The sequence below is a fragment of the Rhinolophus sinicus genome, chromosome 1 (assembly GCF_057876585.1).
Source record: "Rhinolophus sinicus isolate RSI-liver-muscle chromosome 1, RSI-T2T, whole genome shotgun sequence".
NCBI lineage: Eukaryota > Metazoa > Chordata > Mammalia > Chiroptera > Rhinolophidae > Rhinolophus > Rhinolophus sinicus.
The window spans coordinates 202322050-202344570 of record NC_142501.1 but is presented as its reverse complement, the minus strand read 5'-3'; the positions used below and the strand labels follow the sequence as shown (position 1 = coordinate 202344570).

Genomic DNA, 22521 nt, shown 5'->3' with positions numbered 1-22521 from the left:
TGCATACGCAAATCATAGGGCTTCAAGGACTTAGAGAGCTGTAGTTGAATTAGGACATTATGTAATCATGCAAACACAATTATAACATCAAAGGAAAACATTCTACCCGCATCAGATGGGGTTGTAAGTCCATGGGGAGGCTCACCATGCTTTTTGTAACTGAGTGCAATCCTTGACAGCTCTAAGCATTGTATTTTGCATGAGGTTCTCAGTGCATAGCCACGGAGATTCCTAATGACAAGAGAACATTCAGAAAACAGTATCGAATGATACACATTTGCAAAGAGGGGTTATTTTGGTCCTGAGATAGGTAAAATTGATTGCCTGATGCTTTATCTCTATAACAATGTTCTCTCTTTCCCCCCCTCAGGATGTTGAGAAGTAATCGCATAAGCTGTGTAGGGAATGACAGCTTCATAGGACTCAGTTCTGTGCGCTTGCTTTCTTTATATGATAATCAAATCACTACAATCGCGCCAGGAGCATTTGATACTCTCCATTCTTTATCTACTCTGTAAGTATGAAAAATAGTCTTCATTTGTGTATTACTTAAGCCACTGTATTATTTTTATTAGCTTCATGTATTATTAGGCATTTCATAAAAATGTGACCAAGAATTTAGACATTTTTTTAAAAGATAACTTTGTTCATGTTGAATTTATTTTAATTTTTTAAAAAAATATTACCTACAATCATACATTAAAATTTAACAAAAATCACAGTATTTTTTCAGTCAATTATTTTTCATCATAACATGCTGTGGCTTAATTTATCAATTTTAATCTTATTATAACTTGATTATGCTGCAAATAAAAGAAATGGTACCGATTTCCCCCAGTGTTCTCACACTGGAGTCTTTGCAGTATAAATACCATAAAAACAGAGTTGATGAGGTTGTTGCCAGCACAGTGTGTTCAAAAAGATCATTCACGGTGACAGGAGCTGAGTTAAGATGACCACACCAATAATAAAAGCTGTTCACTAGAGGGCATTTACTGTGATATTAAGGAAATATTGGAGAAATAGGTTGACTCTGTCCAGGAGGATATTTTATGTAGACAGTTTGAGAATAAAAAATATTTGTAGCTCTGTAGACAGTACTCAGAAAATGTCAAAAAAAAACCACAAAACCTCTCTCCAAACACTGTATTTCAGGCCTCTTATGTGTCAGTATCTAAAAAGCAGTGTTTGGAATGATAAATCGTATAACTGATTTGATTTCCTGCTAATGGTTGGTGGTATCTAAATATACTAATCTAACTTAAAAGGTAGTTAGAAAAAAACGAAAACAAAACAAAACGTGTTCAACATAGCTCCAGTCAGTGAAGAAATAATTTGAGGGAAGCATCCATCCATCAATAAAGTACTTAATCCTCTTTCCACATAAAATGTGATGTTTTACATGGAGTGACTAATTTGTGCATATTAAAGTTGGCATGTTTATAAATAATGGGATTGTCGATACGTTTGTGCTGAAGTGGTGAGATGCCAAAAGTATGGAGATTTGTAGAAGTAAATTCATTTTTATAACTGGCATTTAATCAACTCAGCTGTCAGTTTAGATGGGAAACCTATTCTCTGGAGCAAATAAGAGATGGAAATCTTGAAATGACAAATTAATGAAGTAGCTGTTGTCAGGTTAAACTCAATAATATAAGGTAATCAGCCTTCATCTTTATATTAACTTATTGCATTATCGGTGTAGGGAAGTCTGACAGCAAGTCAGATCAGGGACAAGTTTAAATTATCTCTCAATGAGATATCTCTCAGGATCCACTGCATAAACCTGAAATTGCTACCTTCACTTTATTTTTCACATGAAATCATCTGAAGAATTCTTATATGAAAGTGTTGTTATTTTGTAAGTTTCACAAATAAATATTTTAGCCCCCAAAAAAGTGCATCTCACATGTTGTGTGTGATTGAATGTTAATAGGGTGTGTGTGTGTGGGAGGGGGTAGAAATACAAAATACAAAAAATAAGTAGGAGCCATTCCAGCAGAAATAGTGTGGGGAAATGTAGCATAGGGTTTTGAGAAATAGGAAAATGGAACCCTGAACTCAACTCTGCATTGTTTGCATGCGGCGCTTAGAAACCTGTTGGCCAATCCTTTTAACTGTAACTGCTACCTGGCTTGGTTGGGAGAATGGCTGAGGAAGAAAAGAATTGTAACCGGGAATCCTCGATGTCAGAAACCGTACTTCCTTAAAGAAATCCCCATCCAGGATGTTGCCATCCAAGACTTCACGTGTGATGATGGTAAGGAGGCTTTGCCAAATTTTTGGTCACCAGGCGTCCCAGTGACTGTTCCGATACTGACACCATGACTCAACAGCATATCAGTCCAAAGATAGTTATTGTGCATCTTTTGCTCTGTTTTGTTGTTTCCTTTTGTTATGTTTTAACAATAGGACACTTACTTTCTCAGACTACACTTTCATATCCAAGTCTACTTGCTGTTTCTGAATATTTTAGATTTCCCAGTTTCCAACATGGGGTCGATACTATTTTTATAACTTCATTTTAACGTTTCTTCATTATCTTGAGTATCTCTTTCAGTAACTACCATTTCCAAATGTGAAAAGCAACTGACTTCTAAAACTGAAATTCTAGCAAATCTAACAAAAACAATAATTTTCACATTGTAATGCCCTCTATGTATCATTACGTTTGATTCTCATAGTAGCCCTATAAGGTAGGTAAAGCAGGTTCTATTATTATTGCCAGTAAATGGAATGCTCATTTGAGCCCTATATTTTAAAATGAGAGACCCGTACAATTTTTGCTAAACACTTTTAATTAATCTTTATGTCTCCTCATGTCTGTCTCCTTACAATTTCTCCATAATTCATTTTACATTTATATATCCTAATTAAAATGATTATAACCTGTATAAATAACTGAATAAAGAAAAGAACTATTATAATGGTATTAATAACACAAATTGGAGATTATTTTCTGGAATTCTGCCCTATGCAGTCTGCTATATAACCCACATGGTATCAATTTGCAGAAACTTAATGTCCTGTGTGTCAGTGATTATCTGATTCAAGATGTGTGCTTGTTACTTTAATTTAAAGGCGTAGAATCGCTTCTAACATCTTCAAAGCCACAAGCCTGGGTTTTCCTGTATTTGTTTTGGGAATTTAGGAAATGATGACAATAGTTGTTCCCCACTCTCTCGCTGTCCTACGGAATGTACCTGCTTGGATACAGTGGTTCGATGTAGCAACAAGGGCTTGAAGGTCTTGCCCAAAGCAATTCCAAGAGATGTCACTGAATTGTAAGTAAAACTTGTTTTTTGTTTTATTTTATTTTTCCCTTTTCTGAACAATTAATATTGCACACACCAAGGGAAATGGACACAAAACAAAACTTTTTAGTCCTGTTTGCCAGTTGCATCCGATGGGCCCTTAATTAGTATCACATAAACCTAAACAAATAATATAAAAGCTAGTTCAGATACCCTTGGAAATGCTGGTTGTGTGTGTTTCTCTTTCTCGCTGCAGGATTTCTCAGTGCCTTTATTATACTAAGGTGCACTGTGAAGCGCCAAGACAGGGTGGTAAAATATAAGGTAGCTCCCATGTTTATTTGTGCGTATAGCCCTTTTCTCATGGAGTATCTTGCAAGATAAATGTCCCATCAAATGCACCTTGGGAAATGCTGTATGTTTAGTTTATCTACAGTATCTGGGATATTCAATATGGTTAGTTATTCTTTACTACCATGTCCTGGAAGAATATCGCACCTTATGGGGTACATAGATATCTGGGAGGTAGAAGAAGCTGACACAATCCTTACCCTTAAAAAGATACTGCCCTTTGGACTTGAACCAAAGTCCTATAGATGGTAAAAGGTGTGGGACCAATTATCCCTAACATTTTCATAACTGATATTTAACTGCAAATTACATGGCCATTATACATATATCTAGATACTAAGCACCCCCCACACTTCCTTAGTTGTTTCATGCTATATATGTGGAATGGAAGAAATCAGAGAATAAGCTGCTTAAATAATAATGCATGCTCTATTCCATCCATTATCTGTATGGGAATATACCACGTGTAAATGCTTGATGTGCGTTTGAGTCACTTTGCATCATTTATTTTTGTCTGTGTGAAATCATAGATCAAAAACTATTTAAGTCCATGGGTGGCCGGATGGCTCAGATGGTTAGAGCGCGCGCTCTCAACAACAAGGTTGTAGGTTCAGTTCCCGCATGGGATGGTGGGCTGCGCTCCCTGCAGCTAAAGATTGAAAACGGCGACTGGACTTGAAGCTGAGCTGCACCCTCCACAGCTAGATTGAGGGACAATGACTTGGAGCTGATGGGCCCTGGGGAAACACACTGTTCCCTAATACTCCCCAATTAAAAAAAAAACACGATTTAAGTCTAAATCTAATTCATGCAAATATGTATGAGTGTTCCAAATGAGCAGCTTTAATAAACTTTTGGAACACATGGAACACACTTAATGAGGTTTAAGAAGATGCTACTTCAGTTATCAAAGAACTTGTTTTCAAACAATGTGCTGTTCTATGAATCCTAGTTTGGTCTTGAATTGAGCGTTTAGACAAAAAAGGTGGGACCCTGGCACATGTACACAGAAGATCCCTCTTAGCTTTGAGTTGTTGTAAAGTGTTCAGTTTCTCTCGCTTGCTACCAGTCACAGTTGTTAATTAACCATAAGCACTGCTTGGCATGTGCGTGTGTGTAATTAGATACTTAATTCTTACTTTAATGTGTATTTATTCCCGAAGATTACCCTCCATCTAATGTTGGGAAGCTATAATACATGCCTGTAGAGTATTCTGGATGCAAAGCATTGATCCTCGGAGCTTCTCCGAGCACAGGACCCTCTACATAACACTTAACGTCATCTTTCGTGGGAAACCCCTACCATTTTAACTGGCCCATGCCTTAGTTTTTTTATCTGATTCCCATCAAATCATTTTAAACAGTCATCAATGTCCTTACTAAACTACATCTGACAACCTGTTTTATTCATGTCCTGTCTATATAATCTATGTGTTTCTCCTCTCAGATAGTCTTCAATTTATTTCCCTACACATTTTTTAAAAGTAAGTCTTTCTTTTTTTTTCTAAAGAAAATGGGTTACAGAGATGAGGAAAATAACTCATCTCTTGTGAATTCTAGTTTTACCTCCCAGGGAGCTGCTTCTTAGGATCACACCACGTCAGCAGGGTCCCTCTCTACAGTAACATATACGCATAGATTAGAAAAATGTCATGTGCTTATTATATTAAATTATTAAAGAATTTGGCAAAAATAAGTATGTATTTTGTATGTGGACAGTTTTCAACAAGTGGTATCTATTATTTTTAATCAGCTCCATATAATTTCCCTCTTAGGTTGTTTTAATGTAAACATCCATATAGCACACATTCTGAATCTTTTTAGCTTTCTGTTAAGACATTTTCTGAAATAAAAAAAGAGTGCTGAGGTATATGGGATCATGCTGCCCTCTCGTGGTACCAATAAAGAATTAGCTAGAGAAAAGAAAGGAGGGAGTGGAATGGAGATACAAAGTCAGAAAATTTGAGTAGGCATGAGTCTTATCAAATGTTTATTACATATTTTGATAATTTGTGACTTTGATGTAACTGTTTTCATTTTGAAATAGTTGAAAGAGATTGTTATCTTAGGCAATTTCTCAGCTCTTGTGTTAAGCGAAAATACTAATCTCAGCCCTAGATCTGTGGTTGACAACATTGGGCGGGGGGGGGGGGGGGGGGGGAGTGTCAGTGCCCAGTGTCCCAGAACTGATTGTGGGCGCAAGATGGCCAGATAACCCAAGTTACTGGAAGACCTTTTTACCTCTCACCATCTGTATTCTGGGAAAGAACAGCCTTGGGGGGGAGATGGAATTTTATTTTCTTTCTGTGACATCATGGATATAACTCTAAGTATCACATTGCCTTCTTTTCTTGCCAATTACCCAAAGCCTATCTATTTTCTGATTATTTTGCTGATTCTAATCAGAAAGGGAAAATTTTCTTACACATGGTTATTTGATTATAACTTTTACATATAGGTGCTATATTTATGCTCTTGATAAATCTTGTGATTTTCTATGAAACCTCCTAAAATTAATATCACCAAGTAGATAAATACAGTGGTAAAATGACTTTTAAGGTATTACCAACTGAAATCTAGTGATGTTTAAATTCCCAAATATCTCCTTTAAAGCACCCATTGCTGTGTACGAAGTAATATCGGTATATACTAAGGCAATGAAGAGTGGTCTTGCCCTCAGTAGCAGGTTCTGCCAGGAGTGAACACCTTTCATGGTGTTGTCGCCACATAAACAGAAGCCAACTGGACTTTGACTAAAAATGTGGTTGATTGAATGAGCCTTCTCGCTCATATAAAAATGGTTGGATACATGCCTTCATTCTTAGATAAACCACAAAGAACTGGACTTACCAGTCTCTCCTTAGTTTTATAATTTAGCCTAAGTCATCCACAGAAGAATTCTACTGGATTGGACAAGTGCGATTTTTTTTTTTTTCTCTCGTATCCAGCAATCCTAACTCGGAACATGCCACCTTATAGTCAAAATTGTTTGTTTCCCACCCATAAAATACATTTGTTGTAAATGCTTCCTAGCCTCAATTAAGAATGAAATATTGTTCAACTATTTTATGATATGGTTCTCTTAACTTTATAAAAGATCGTATTGTTTCCCTGTTTTTAGGTATCTGGATGGGAACCAATTCACACTGGTTCCTAAGGAACTCTCTAACTACAAACATTTAACACTGATGTAAGTAATGTATCCAATGTTTCCGTCTTTGACTTCTTACTCTGCTTCATGAAAATGGGGAGAGCAAGGGGTGGAAGATTCAGTGAACCTTTCAGATGGTATAAATCATTTGCAGTTAGATGCTCCCCTCCTTGCCCACGTCGTTCTGGAGCACTAGCTCCATCTTCATTGTGTGTCTGTCAGACCTTAGAGAAAGGTCTTCCTCTGTTCAAAGTACAGACACAGGTAAGAGTATGCATCAGAGAATTATACTGCAAAAATGCAGTAAATCCTAAGCTTCTATTGATAATGAATGTGGGCTATTTTATGACAGGCCAAGGGAAGATGGAAAACAATGTTTTTATTCTTAACTTTAAGCTAAAGATGGTGGATGGTAATAATTTTACTGAAAATATATTATAAATCTAGCTTGTTAGAGTCATTTCTCATATAAGTTATGAATTAAGGTATGGGATTTCAGTATTAAAAATCACTTTATAAAATCCATATTTACTTTGTCAATTTAAGTAAATTGATGAAGATGTTGACATTCTGAGTATAAATTTCAAAACATTGAATTTTTTTTGTTTGGTTTGATGTCTTCCTAAAATATCTCTTTTTTATTATTATTAATGTATGTAAATTTTTCATATCAATTTTAAGTTTTAAATTCAAAATTATATTTAAACATACAAACATTTTGATCTAGTTATGGGCACAATTTTTAAAATATATAATCCTAGTATATATAATGTCACACTTGCAGTAACCTTGTTGGTAATTGGTAAAGCTTTTCACGGAACAAAATATAGCAACAATAACAAATGTAAGGGAAATACTTTATTTTTAATTTAAATCTATCTTATTTTAGAGTAAATACGGCTGGCTTAGGAGGCAGATTTCTAGTATTCCTATAATAAGGAGGTTTCTTTCTAATTAGTGAATTCCAGAAACCTAGAAAGCAGAAAATGTTACATTTCTAGATGCAGACTTGACCCTAGGCAGGTAGAGGTTAGTTAAAATGACTTTGGTCATTTTCAATTTTCCTTAAAAGTATGGGCAAACCAAACACTTTGTAGAAAGTATATAGGGCTGTTTAAATGACAAACAATTAAATTAAGAAAAAAAGAGAATATCCTCTGTCTTGTTCTGCCTCTAGTTATTTATTTAATAGCAACAAGAAGTTGCTAGTTATTTAACCATTAAATTGCTGCAATTTCCAAAGAGTCACTTCGGCAGAATTTGAGGGACAGCATGTGATTATTTAAAACCAATTTGGAAATGAAAAAATTAGTATTTGTATATCCACAAATGATTTTGCCAATGTGTCGTTATATACAACTGTAGACAAGTTTAACTTTTATATATATATATATATATATATATATATATATATATATATATATATAAATATATATAATTAGTTTTAAAATTTAGGTATAGTACCTCAGCAGTTAAGATGGGTTTTTAAGGTTCTATTACATTTCTCCCATTTCCATAATTCTTTTGGTCCATTTTACTGGTATTTTGGTACTTTAATGAAGAAATGGATAATCAGCTTTTCTGAATCTTGCATTTATTGATTCATATATTTTGTTTCAGAAAAATTAGTGAATGTAAATTCACACGCATAAATGAACATAAATTATGACCCATAATCTTTCATTTATTCATGAATCTTTTATTTATGTATTTGGCATTTTGCTTTAGAAAAAAAATTAGTGAATAGATGCATATTCACTGTGTGTCACATTATCATATATATGCATGTATATGCATATATTTACTAATTTTTTCCAAAGCAAAATGTAAAAATTATGTATAATGTATTATATATACTATATGTCATTATATGGTATATATTATTATATTCCATTATATATATATTTATAATATATAATTTATAATATATATGATACCATTATTTTCTATATATCACATAGATTATATATACAATAAAATTAAAATCAGGTCATTCAATATAAATTACAACCCATAATACACTTATAAATAGCCATTTAGTATTGGTAAAAATCCACATCTCTCTCATTTACTTATCGTTCATTAAACAGGTGTTTACTAAGGACCTACTATGTGCTAATGACTGCCAAAGGGCAAAGTTTTTCATTATGGCATTGTTTTAAATTATGGCATAGTATGTAACTAAATGAGGAATTCTTTCAGTTATCAAATGCGACTATGTGTATTAGTGAGCATGTGTATCAATGAAGATACAGTATGTATAACCAATGGAATTTTCCAGAACAAAGGTTTATTTCTCACCCACAAAATATGTCTGTTTTAAATGGCCTCCACTTGTCTTTGCTTTGGGACCAGGCAACAGGTTTAGACTCTGAGGAGCATCACAAGCCTTTCAGATAAGAGAGGAGAGGGGTATGGAAGTAGTGAGCTCGCTCTAAATCTTCTATTCCCACACTTCACTGGCCAAAACAAGGTGTAGGGTCACTTCTAATTTGAACAGAGCGGGATATGAATGATTATGAACAACATTACAACCTACCCCAAGGGGTTACCCAATGTTTTGTTATTTTCGGATAAATGCTGAGTGCAGACAATGCTGCTATGACTGTGAACAAAAAGACCTTGTCTTTCTATGATTCACTCATATTTCAATTTTTGCGGTAACAGTAGGGTCCCTTTCTCTCTTTCTCTCTTTTAGAGACTTAAGTAACAACCGAATAAGCACCCTTTCTAACCAGAGTTTCAGCAACATGACCCAGCTGCTTACCTTGTGAGTATGAAAGTGTGGTACTGAGTTCTGATTAACTCACTGGACAAGATGCATCTTCTAGGCACTGGACATTCTTTGTAAACAAGACAGACGGCATCTCTGCCCTCAAGGAATGTAAATACTTCTTGAGAGGAAAAAACAAACAAACAAACAAACAAAACGTTCCTCAGTCAGCGTCCAGTGAGGGTAGGAAACATTCTGGACTGTGTTTAGAAAATAAATCTGTTGTCATAGTGAAACAACACAAATACAGTTTTTTTTAAACTAATATGTGCCAATGTTCTCAATTTATAAGAAGCTAAAATAACCCTTAACCCTTGCCTTAACCACTTTATTTTTAAAATGACATTTGTCCATTTTGGGGGATACCTGAGTAAAACAAATTGGCTTATGTGTGCTTTCAGAATTCTTAGTTACAACCGTCTGAGATGTATCCCTCCTCGAACCTTCGATGGATTGAAGTCTCTTCGACTACTGTAAGCATCTAACATTCAACGAAATACCTTTTTTCTCAGGGATCAAATTTTGGGTGGTGTATTTAATGATTCAACTGCTTTGTTGATTCTTAGGTGTTTTCGGATATATACATTAGGGCTTACTACAAATTTGGAAATAGGGAAATCATATCTTACTGTATCATTGTTCAACAGCTTTCATTTAGACAATATAATGATCTCTTCTGCAATGCTTGTTGCTGTTGTTTATTTGATAATATATAATATTTAGATGTATGTTTTATATAGATTCAATTAATTTTGAAAGAACTGTAGGAAATTTAAATTTCTTTACAGATTATATAATACACAAATTTTCAAGTATATGAAATAAAACATAATCTTAAATCCCAACATCCTCCCCCAGAATTTACCGTTAAACACTTTGATGCCCTCTCCTAGCCCTCCTGTATATGTATTTGTTTCTTTTCTTTGATGATATATGTATGTCCCCGGCCAAAGAACTTTTAAACACCATGAAGAGCATTTGTTCTTGCTGTGCCACATCTTTACTATCATTTGTTTTACTTTCAAATTTTTGTTGTTCTGTACAGCACTCTAAAGAACATTCTACACATCATGGTACAAATGTGCTAGCATTCAGCAGCGATTTGCAGTGGGAAGTTGCTGTCAAATATATTGGGAGAGTACCAAAAATAGCCATTAAGTTGTCCTTCAAATAAGATTTTGTCTATTTACTTTTTCCACCCACTATTTAAGAGAGTACCTGTTTTTAATCACTCTTGCAGATATTGAATATTAATAATCCTTTCATGTTGTCATATGACAAATGGAATTATTTTCCATTTCTGTTTTAATTGGCAATTCCAATTACTAGAGCATTGGCGTGTATTTTGTTTGTTTATTGACCAGTTTTGCTGCTTGCTCTTTGGGCCTGATCATATCATTTCCCATTTTTGATTGGGTAATTAGTCTTTTTCTTATTAGCATACATATCTTTATGCATCTACTACTTGACTAAGTTTGCAGGTATTATCACAAAGGAATTATTCCTTGTATCTTACGTGTGTTGCAAATATTTCACATGCTGTTCTTTGTATTTAATCTTTTATGATATGAATATGTCTTACGTTGTCAAAAATGTGTCACTACTTTTCATTATGATTTCTAAGTTTTATAAAGTGGTTTTGAAAGTCTTCCCTGCCCCACATTTATAAAAAAGGAGCTCTTCTATATTTTCTTTTAATAGATTTTAGTTTTATTTTTCCATTTAACTCTTCAATCTAGAATTGATTTTATGCATATAATATGTTGTGGGAATTAACTTTTTGCTTTTCAAAATAGATACCCAGTTGTACCAAGACTGTTTATTGAATAGACCATCGTGCCTGCACTAATTTAAAATGCTTATTATAAACTGAAGTTTTATATATGCATGGGAATTTTTCTGAGCTCTCTGAATTATGGGAATTTTAATTTTGCTTTCTCTTGCTTTTAGTTCTTTACATGGAAATGACATTTCTACTGTGCCTGAAGGTGCTTTCAATGATCTCTCTGCGTTATCACACCTGTGAGTACCTAGTGTGTGATGTGGATTTAGCATCAAACTGTCCCTGGCGAGTGAGTTTGAAACACACAGTCCTCTGCCCTCGCTTTTATTGTCACATCATAAGATGTGATTTGTTCCACTTAAAGATAATGTAAAGATTTTCAGTATAGATATGGTGGCCTCCACATGATAGCCTTAATTTATTCTTCTGGCCCTTCTTCCCCATTAAATGAGTTCTCTGTGCTTAGCCAAAAGTGTGTTTTCTCACAAATAAGGCTTCCCCAACTTTCTTTTTTCTTGCTCTTCTCTGATTCTGGAATATGGACTCTCCTTCAATTCAGTCTCCCCAAGCCCCGCTCTTCTAAGTCACATCACAACTTTTAACTCTTCCATGAAGTCTACCCTGATTTGCTCAAACTGGATTCACTTATTTAGTTAATAAATAAACTCAGCATTGATGATAGCACCATGAAAAAGTAAATTAGACAGGGCTCAGGACTTCATAGTGTGGTAGAGAGAAACAGCCAAACCCTCATATTGGATGGAATGTTTTTCCTTTGTGTTCCCTGTCATAGCAGCCTGTTTGCATCTCCAGATTTTCTGGAAGTACAATAAAACGATTTTAAAATATGTGATAAATGGGGTCCAAAACACTCAGCTGGGTCAAATTCCATTGTGCCATTATTGGAGTACAGGGAACAGTCCTTGAAACCAAAGCCGCCTTTGATCAGGCTGAATTTGGTGTCAGCTGGTGGCAGGTATCTGCTTCTGCTTAAATATCAATGTCAGTTGGCTCTCAGTTCGCCTGAAGAGGTTGCCTGCCATATTATCTCTTGGCTTTGCCTTCCCCTACAAAACCTACCAAACCCCAAGAATGTTAGCTGGTTAGGAAACTGAGAAAGGGGGATGGGCAGTGGTTAGGAGCCACCGCAATAGTCAATCATGTTACATCTGAATTCGCTTAAGGGGGCTGTGTTATCAATGTAGAATTTTGTCCATCTGCCTATTTGGTGCTTACAGTTAATGTTTCTGCCACGGAATGATTTGGTCCCAGGAGTCAAGACCTCCATGTTTTCATATTTGAGCCCCAGCACCTACCTCAAAGTCAAAGTCAGGGACCCTCCTCTAAGAACTCCAGGGATGTCATTTGCCTGAGATACAATGTTAAATAAAACCAATATCTAAGGGGTGCCAGACTGTGGTACAGTCTGGCAGAGAATGCAGCATAAAGGAAGTGGTCATCTGTCTGCTAGTGTTAGAGAGATGGATCCAAGCAGGCTGCACAGGAACGGTATTGCTTGAACTAAGTAGAACTTTCCTTTATGTGAATTTCCCCTCCCCCCACTAACAGTGAGAGCAGTTTGAATCGTCACTGTCAGGTGTTCTATTCTGCCATGTATTTCATTGATGCATTTGTCTTTTACTCCCTAGATTATAAAGGGCTCTGTTCTATTCACTTTTGACACTGAGTCCCCTGACGTCATAGTAAGGACGTTAACAAATGTCAGTAAAGATGAAATCCTATGACTCAAGAACCTCATTTTGCTCATTTTTCTTTTGGAAGAAGAGTTTGAATCTGGCACCTATTTGAGCATAACATTTACTACCCTCCAATTCTTGGATAAACTACTAAAGTATTAGGGTTTTACAAGCATATTTTGGGGGGTTTTCTAATAAAAGAGTAAGATTAATTTTGCTTAGACTGTAGATCTCTAAACATTACTAATATGAAGTTAATTGTAAATCAGAATGAACCAGTTTTTAAATGCCATTTTACGTATCTCTTGTGCCTAAACTTGGCAATTATACAAACCCATTAATTAACTTCTTTGGCTCCGTTTATTAATCTGTACAATGGGTTATTAATAATATTGATCTCAGAGAGTTGTTATTTTAGATAAAATGAGGTAATTCATGTGAATGGCTTAGCACAATTTCTGCATATTGTAATCGTGCAACATTAGCTATTATCTTGATTACTTTTCCTGTTGCTACTACTGCTTATATGAGTAGGAACCAAAGTTCTAAAATGAAACACTTTTTAAAGGGACAGACATCCAATAATGATCTAAGTCAGCTCTGGTGAACTAACTTTTTGCATCTTTATATTTCATGCCCTTTCTTGTTTTTGTGCCTTTGTACTTCCTGTTCCCTTGCCCTGAGACATTACCTCCACCTACTTGAATCTAACTATAGAAAAACTTAGACATTCTTAACCACCAGTCCCCCAGAAAAGTTACCCTTCGTTCACAGTCATCTTGTAAATACTTCTACTGGGTCACTTCTCATTTAAATTATTTGCATGTATGAGTACCTATTAATCATCTTTGCAGAAGGAGTTCTTTGGAGTTAAAAATGAGGTGTTATTCATATTTGGGTCCCCAGAACCTAGCATAGTGATTGGGTTCTCGTGAAATAAATGGTGAATGAAGGCCATGTTCGTCTGCCCTTAGAGTGTGCTTATACCCAATGTAAATCTGTCTCTGCAAACACTAGGAGACCGTCTAAATGTCAGGTAATTGTTAACACTCATGAAAATTCACTAAATCTCAGTTGCCCATAGTTCAAAAAAATGGGGAATTCCAATGTCTCCAATTTCTTCTAAATTGTTTTTGTTAGTAAATCTATAGGGATTTTCTAGTGAGCATCACTTTGAGTTATGTTGCCTTAGGAAATAACAATCCTCCCATGCTTGTGTGTATATGTGTATATGCTTCTGTGGTGGTGTTTTCCAGAGCAATTGGCGCCAACCCTCTTTACTGCGACTGTAACATGCAGTGGTTGTCTGACTGGGTAAAGTCGGAATATAAAGAACCAGGAATTGCTCGCTGTGCTGGGCCTGGAGAAATGGCAGATAAACTGTTACTCACAACTCCCTCCAAAAAATTTACTTGTGAAGGTAAGATTTTTAATCATTGGTATTTCTGTAAATAAGAATTTGCTGTGTTAATTTCGAAAGAAAAAGGAAACCTTTTGCCATTGGACTTTAAAGGTACAGCTGAAAAGCCCCAGTAACTAATTATTGTTTCCACTTATGCTTGGACAAGACAAAGCAGTTACTGAGGAGCCCAGGGAATGAATTAGGCTTTTCAAATAAATCACAGAAATAGGCTGTTGGAAATGAGTAAGTTTTCTTTAAAACACATGAAGAAATGAAGAGTACACAATTTCTGGAAATTCTTCTCATAGTGTCTAACGAGTGAAAATATTTTGCTTCTGCTTTGTCTGAACGTGTGCCCTGCTCCCGGGGTTGCCAGGGCCCTGTGGCTTCCTGATGCCAGGTAAGGAGAAATGAGCCCTCCTGAGTGTCAGGCCAAACCTTCCAACTTGCCTCTTGTGCTACCATCTTCCTGTGTCAGTGTGGGTCTTTCTTCCTTGTTTGTATCCTTTCTTTCCCCTCTGTTTCATGTACTTGTGAATTCAAAATAGTGTCTTAGTAACAAATATTTTCTTCTCTTTTTACACGTGTAATAGATGCCCATCATAGAAAATCTAAAGAATAGGAAAATGTAAACCATAAGAAACATTTTATTTTTGCAAGAACTCAAATTGTTATCCTTAATCATAACACCTAGAGGTAACTACTGTTAAACTTGTTTGGTCTATCTTCCCACGTTTACTAGTCAAGTATGTCGATTTAGCATCCTTACCACAAATGAGATAGAAGGTTACTATTATTCTTAATCTGTAGATTTTCAACTCATAATTTTCTACTCATAATTATTAGATGGAGGAGAAAAATTGTTAGAAACTCTAAATATATAATCAGCAAATGTTTATTAAACATGTTTTATGGATAAAACTAAATCCTAGATACAGTGGAGCACAGGGAAATTTATGATATGGTCTTGCCTTCCAAGGCTTGCAGACCTCACTGAAAAAATAAACTTTCAACATTTGAACATTTAGGTAGGAAAAACCTGTCTAAGTAGGTAATATTATTGTACAGTGCATCACAGTATGAGCTCTGAAGCCTGGCCTGATTTACGCTGAGCTAAAGACCAGACTCCCTTTTCAATAGTTATGTAACTTCAGTTTTATAGCTTAGCCAGTCTGTGCCTCAGTTTCCTCATATGTAAGCAGAGACAATGATAGTATATACCTAAAAGGTTTTTGTTAAAATTAGATGAGTTATCATATGTGCAATCTAAAAAAAAAATTTTAAAGGCAATTTTATAGAAATAAAGATTAGAATGATGGTTACTAGGGGCTGGGGGAAAGGGAAAATGGGGAGCTATAGGTTAGAGGGTTCAAACGTTCAGTTATAGGAAGAATAAGTTCCAAAGATGGAATGTACAGCATGGTGACTATAGTTAATAACATGGTGTTGTATACTTGAAAGTTGCGAAGAGTAGCTCTTAAGCATTTTCACCACACACACACAAAAATTAACTGTGAGATAATAGATGTGTTAATTATCTTGGCTATCATTACACAGTATATGTGTCTATCTAATCATCACATTGTATACTTTAAATATGCACCATTGTATTTGTCAATTATTCCTCAATAAAGTTGGAAATAAAAAGATTAGTTGAATTAATAGATGTAAAACACCTACCTTACACACAGGAAGCATCCAATATAGGTTAACAGCTAATTTTATTATTAGAACCTTTCAAAACACCAACAAAAATTTATGTCAGACTTTCCAAGATTTATTGATTAAAGAAGGAATTTTCAAAAATTATATCCACTCCAAACATTTTTAACTTGGCATCTAATGATTTTTGCCATGGCTATCAATGGTTGTAAAATATGTCATTTGCAGTGCATTGGAAAGTTTGACATTTTAAAGCAAAACTCTTCCATTATTCTGTTAAATATATCTTGTGGAATCTAAATAAAACATCTAATTGTAAAAGAGGCAAAAACAAGATCCTCCTTAATATTTTACAGTGTTCTTTTTCCTTGAATATTGGTTTTCCTCCTTGATTTTCCATTTCCAGTACCTCAGAGAAATGTATCATTCTTTGTTACAAAATACATATATATAAGTTGACATGTTTTTCGTTTCCTGCCACCAACAACCTGAGAGTTTTTAAATTTTTCTTTGAACTGTATTATTTCCACTAATACTCAAGCCATTGATTGGGACACCATTGATTGTGACAGCATAATTATTTATCCATATTTTAAGATTTTTATTAAAACTTGAAAATAGAATTTTATTGGAAGTGCCCCTCTGGGATTATACACATTGATTGCAAGAGTCCTTTGCAAATATCCAGTGTTTTAAAGTGTTATTTTGTGACCCCAGATGTTTCCTTGAGTCTGTGCCTCACGGTGAAATTCCTGGTGCTGGCCTGGGAAGTACACCATTCTTTGTAAACTGGTACGATTGTCAAAGAGAAGGAGAAACTGGCCTAAAAACTTAGTCATGTTGTTGGACGGAATGGTTTTAGAAAGATTGTGTGGGGAAGTCGAGAAACTACAAATTGATTCTATTACGCTTCTCTGTGCCCAAGGATACACGTACTCCACTTTGAAAAATGCCAGTACTTACCTATATTTCTTAAAGTTTAGAGTTCCCTGGAGATTTTTTTGAAAAAAAATTAAAATGTCATGATAACACAAATGTGAGAAAAGTGACATACTTATATTAAATTCTTAGAGCATTCTAGTTCACATTAATTTATTAAATGTTCTCATTATTCTAACAGGTACATGCATACATGCATATATACATACATAAATGTCAGTTTAACTCAAGATTTATCTAACTGATTTTACCTTTCTTTTTTTTATTAATGATTATAGTATCTTCTAGTATTTAGTGTAGTATGAATAGACATGTGTTTGAGGAAAAATTGGTCTGGATCAGTACCGCCTGTTAGAACTTACTACAATGATAGAAATGCTCTGTATCTGTAATGTCTGGTATGGTAGCCAGCCACCCCATGTTGTTGAGCACTTAGAATTTGTCAGATGCAGCCGAGGAAGTGAATTTTAAATTTTATTCAACTTGACATGTAAATAGCCACATGTGGGTAGTGGCTACCATATTGGATGGAGCAGTGGTTCCAAGGACTCGGGGGGAGGGTGGCAGTGAAAAGTTCAGCGGTGCAGGTATGCTACACCAGCTATTTAGACAAGTGTGAGGACAGTGCTATGTGTGGGCAGAAGTGCAGGAGCAGAGTCGCACTGGGAGAAGGGCTGGATCTGTCCCAGGGCCTCCAGGAAACAGTCAAGCTGAGACTTGTTCACTAACAGATGATGAAAGGCCCTGGACTCTCAGCTAAATGGTGGCAGTTTGGTTTAATGTTCACTAAGTTATCAAATCAACAAATCACATACATTTCAAGGTATACCCTAAATTGGATAGCACACGGCATGGGTGCAGGCCAGTTGAAAAGCAGTGTAGACATTCATAACTCAACTAATATAGTGTAATTGCATTTAGCAGATTTTAGGATTTACTCAGTTTTTCTCTGCCTTAATGTAATTTTAGAGTGATAGAAAGCAGCACGGAAACTCATAATGCCCTGTGTCAGTATTTCTGCCAGCATTGGTCAAAATTTGGTGAGGTTTCATTATCTTATGAAGTCTCTGCTAGTTCAAGATTTATAACAACTGAGACTGAATCTCTGCCAACACTACTACTACCAGTAATAGCAGTAATAGTAATAAAACAACAGCTAATTTGTATTGAGCAGTTTGCATTATGCTGAGAATTTTATATAGATTCTTATCTCTTGTTTGATAATTATCTCTTTTAATTTTTACATCATTCCTGTAGTGGGCAGTATTATTTCCCCATCGGAGAGAGGAAAATACTGGAATTTAGGGAGATTAAGTAATTAGTTCAAAATCACTCAGCTGCTATATGAAGGAGGCATAATTTGAACCCTGACTCTCTGACTGCAGTTTTACTACTCAAGTTTACTTTATAATTTTCAATAAAATATATTCTCAAAATAAATTATCAATATAAGTAAACTCGCCACCCTACTATTGAAACATACTTAGAAAATGAAAGTTTTGAACCTCCTTCACACAGTTTTGCTATAAGTATTTACTGATAAAAACATGGATTAGTAGACAGCAAAGTATCCTAATCTATTAATTAAAATAATTCACTTCGAGAAGTCTGAGTACTATGTTTCAGAGCGTACAAGCTTTGTGAACTTAAAAACAATAAAATAATGCTTCTTTAAATATCTTATAATTTGAGTTTTTTTAATACTTTAATGTAACTTTTCCCATAGTTATGCCTGTTTAATGTGTTTTATTTTATTCATGAAAATCATGTAAGCATATACTCCTAATATTAAGGTAATTTCAAATTATAGCAGGAAGATGAATATTCTTTATTTAAAGACATGTTTACATAGCTGTATTAAAATATAATTTAAAGGTTCTCTCTGCAGGAAAAGTCTGTGCTATTATTTTGAGAAATTAATTCTTTCAAAACAATTCTTGTCCTAGATTTTTTCAAAGTGTTCTTTTTTCTTTATGAATATAATCTCATAGTTTCAGTGTACAACAGAAATAAATGAACTGGATAAAATAGTTTATTAGAGCATATGTAATGCATACCCAGATTATCACACTCGAGTGGGGAGCAGATGGTCATGACTTGTTTTATAACCACATGTCCTGTCCTTATCTTTTCAATATCAGCTGAAATTAGAATGATTATGCAGTCAGTTAGCAATAAAACAGAGGTTTTTGCCTTCTCAGGTTTTCATTGAGAAAGTCACCATGGAATATAGAATATTGTTAATTTCTAATATTCCTTTTATTGTTGTTGGCCAGGAAGATGTAGCTCTACAGAAAACTAAATTTTTCATTTTAAATTTGACAGACACTTGTTAAACACTTAAATGTGCTAAGGCATGAACAGTCTAATGGAAATTAATTATAGATTCCTTCTTTCAGTCGACAAATACTAAGTGAGCTCCTGTTTAAACATCAGGAAGAGTTCCAAAGGTGTTAAGAATACAATTAAACAAGACAGAGAAAACCCAACCCTGTCCTCATGGAGCTTATGATCTACTGATACATATTTTAGGTAGATAATTCTAAAACAAGGTTTGGCATTTTAAATATATACATGGTATTAGTTATATATATAGTCAAGCCAAAACGTGGAATTGTAACTGATATCACCAGGCCCATCAGGACATCAGGAGATGCTTAGTGAGTCAAGTGGAGCTAAGAATGAAACACAAAAGAAGAGGAGAGGCCCAAATGGGCAGGAGTCTAGTGTCCTTGGACTCGATAAAGGGGGAGGGATGTGGTGTTCAAAAGGCACTAATTACTTCCTTTGTATAGGTCAGCTAAGGGGTCAAGCACATAGTCATAACTTCGAAATAAACTTAGATGTTAGGGAGTATGATTTCCTCGCTGGTTAAAGAAAATATTCAGGTTTATACATAGATAAAAGTATTTCATCTATACCTTCACATATACCAAAAGCACCATCTTTAAAACACAAACAAGAATTATTTTTCATTAGACTTTTAAAACCTTAAAACACTTAAGTTTTAGCCTCTTTGCCTCTTTTCCTCTTTCTTCATATTATGCCGACACCTCTTACCCACTCTTTGATATTGACATAGGTGGGGTTCTCCTCTTAGCCGTATTAAATTAATTAATTTCAACCTGAAGACTTCAGATATCTATCCCTGACTTTTCTTATGAACTTCAGAGTCATGTTTTCACTCCCTCAGTGAATTCTTCCTCTTTGATGGCTTGCAGAAGCTTAAAATACACATTTCCAAACATACGTTTCCATTACCCATAGCCTCTTACAAGTGTGTTCTGTGGTTGATATAAATAATGTCTCTACTGCTGAACTGTACGTTTTTTTCTAGAAACTTGAACATTTCACCTGATTTTGAGCCCCCGAAACTTAGCCTAGTGCCTGACGTCAAGTAGACCCTCAATAAATATTTGATAAATGAATGACTTAATGATGGAATGTTAAAATATGTGATTGATACTCACGCTTAAGAAATGCAATAATATAATAGCAAGTGGAGTGTAGAATCTTTGGTTTTAAATAGAAACCTCCGCTTAGTGAGTTAGCCCCATCTCAAATAACCCCTGTATTTTTTCTGAGCTGCCTTTGATGTACCTCTGACTTTAAGGGCAGTGCTAGATTTTCTTATTTGACTCATGTTCCCAAGGGATGCGAGAATGAAGGCAGATTCTGGGATATCGTTAGAAATTTGTATCTGGAGCTTTTAGTCATAAATCAAAGTGAGCTACAATTCTCAGTGGGTGGTAATATTGGTGTCAGGTGCATAGCTAGTGATTTGAGTCAAGTAAGCAAGTCTGCCTACAGGCTTTAATGGATTTGAGGTCCGGCAGTTCTTCCATTAAAGATTAAAGTAACGGACAAAGACAAATTGTTAACCAAACTGTCTTCTCATTTTCCCTTTGAATTATTAAGCTAAACACACCTCTAATCCAGATAGCTGAGGCTTGAAGGCTCTCTTAAATCAAGACAAAATCTTAAATCTGTCTAGTTAGCCTTGACTGGCCTGGTGCATTTCAGTGGCATTAGTAATAACCTGTATTTCTAGAGCTAGAATTCTTTTCTCCTCTATGGCACACATCTTATGAGGGCTGATATTTCCGCAATAATGTAACATTTCTTGAATCAGTGAACCTTGGGAAGGAGGAAAGATTGAAGATCAGCAAAGTTGCATCAGCAAGCAATCTGTAGTTCCTTGCTGAGTAGCAATGTGAGAGGAAAAGAGAACCTTCCTCCGTGTCGTACTGTTATTTCTGGTGGTTGTCCCTACCAAATGTACAAATCAAACTTGTACTCCTTAAAAATATAAAACCATTAACTCTGGGTGTTGTTACCCAATGGATGATTATCTCTCCATGCCCACTTCCGTTCCCCCATGGTTTGGATAACAATAGCCCCTACAGTTTTCCCAAATCAGCAGCTCCTGCCATAGACAGAAGGTACTCGGTGAACTGGTGATGAATGAATAAATGGCGAGCTCTCATTTGCCTTTGTCTGTGTTAAATTTGAATAAACAAGCAGAGGAAGACTGTGTTTCTCTTTTTAAGTAAACCACTTATGCCTCTCCCAGCTCCCCCCTCATCCTCATCCCCAGCTTTGGAAGTCTGGGAAAGAGGGTCAGAATTTGCTGTGGCTTCTATGCTTGTTTTCACTATATTCTGTGCTCAATATCCACTGGCATCTCATTCAATGCTTAAAACAACCCATTGAGATGGCTGCCGTTATTCTGCTAACTCCACACACTTAAGTGACAAATTCAGGTTACTAACGGGTTGATGGGCTTCAGATTTTCTGTGCAAGATTACAACGCATGCTAAAAGACTGTTCTAATTCCTGTTCCCGACATCTTCTTTTCATCTGAGACTAATCAAGTGTGCAAAAATCAAAAAGTGTTGGTTTGCTTCTAGAGAGCTGTGCTAACTCTTCTACCATTTCATTATGACTTTTTATTTTAGCATCTCCCTTTAACTCTGATAAAGAAAGAGATTAAAGGTGTCATTCCCTTTGAAGAAGAACTTTGCAGGGGAGGAGGATCTCAGAGATAAGTGTCCTGGGTGGAAAGTGAAATCTCAAATTGAAGACAAACAGAAGACTGAGCACAGCCTTAGAAGAGGAGCAGAGTATGGATGGGAAGATCAATGAGGAGAGAAACACATACAAGGGATAGTTGACCCTTGAACAACACGGGTTTGAACTGTGTGGGTCCACTTGTGTTCAACTTTTTTTTCAATAAATAGCTGTACTGTTTTCCATCCACAGTTGGGAGTCTAAGGATGCAGAGAGCAGACTGTACACTTTGATTTATGCCATTTTATATAGGGTGCTTGAGCACCCACGATTTTGGTATCCACTGGGGATCCTGGAACCAATCTCTCACAGTTACTGAGGGACAGCTTAAGTTTTGGGGGAATTATAAGTTATCTGCGGATATTTGACTGCATGGGGTTGGTGCCTCTGATCCCCGAGTTGTTCAAGGGTCACCTGTAGTTCTGAGGGGTTAGAATAT

General features: G+C 35.5%; 1 protein-coding gene across 3 annotated transcripts in view; it reads left to right on the top strand.

The window, feature by feature from the left end:
* SLIT2 (slit guidance ligand 2) overlaps positions 1–22521 on the top strand; it is a 331024-nt gene that overhangs the window by 258053 nt on the left and 50450 nt on the right. For all 3 annotated transcript variants that reach the window (XM_074321782.2, XM_019743903.3, XM_019743900.3), the window contains 8 exons: positions 371–514; positions 2094–2260; positions 3152–3284; positions 6727–6795; positions 9455–9526; positions 9931–10002; positions 11480–11551; positions 14266–14429. In XM_074321782.2, the coding sequence (XP_074177883.1) occupies positions 371–514; positions 2094–2260; positions 3152–3284; positions 6727–6795; positions 9455–9526; positions 9931–10002; positions 11480–11551; positions 14266–14429 (893 nt within the window). The remainder of the gene's footprint in view (positions 1–370; positions 515–2093; positions 2261–3151; positions 3285–6726; positions 6796–9454; positions 9527–9930; positions 10003–11479; positions 11552–14265; positions 14430–22521) is intronic.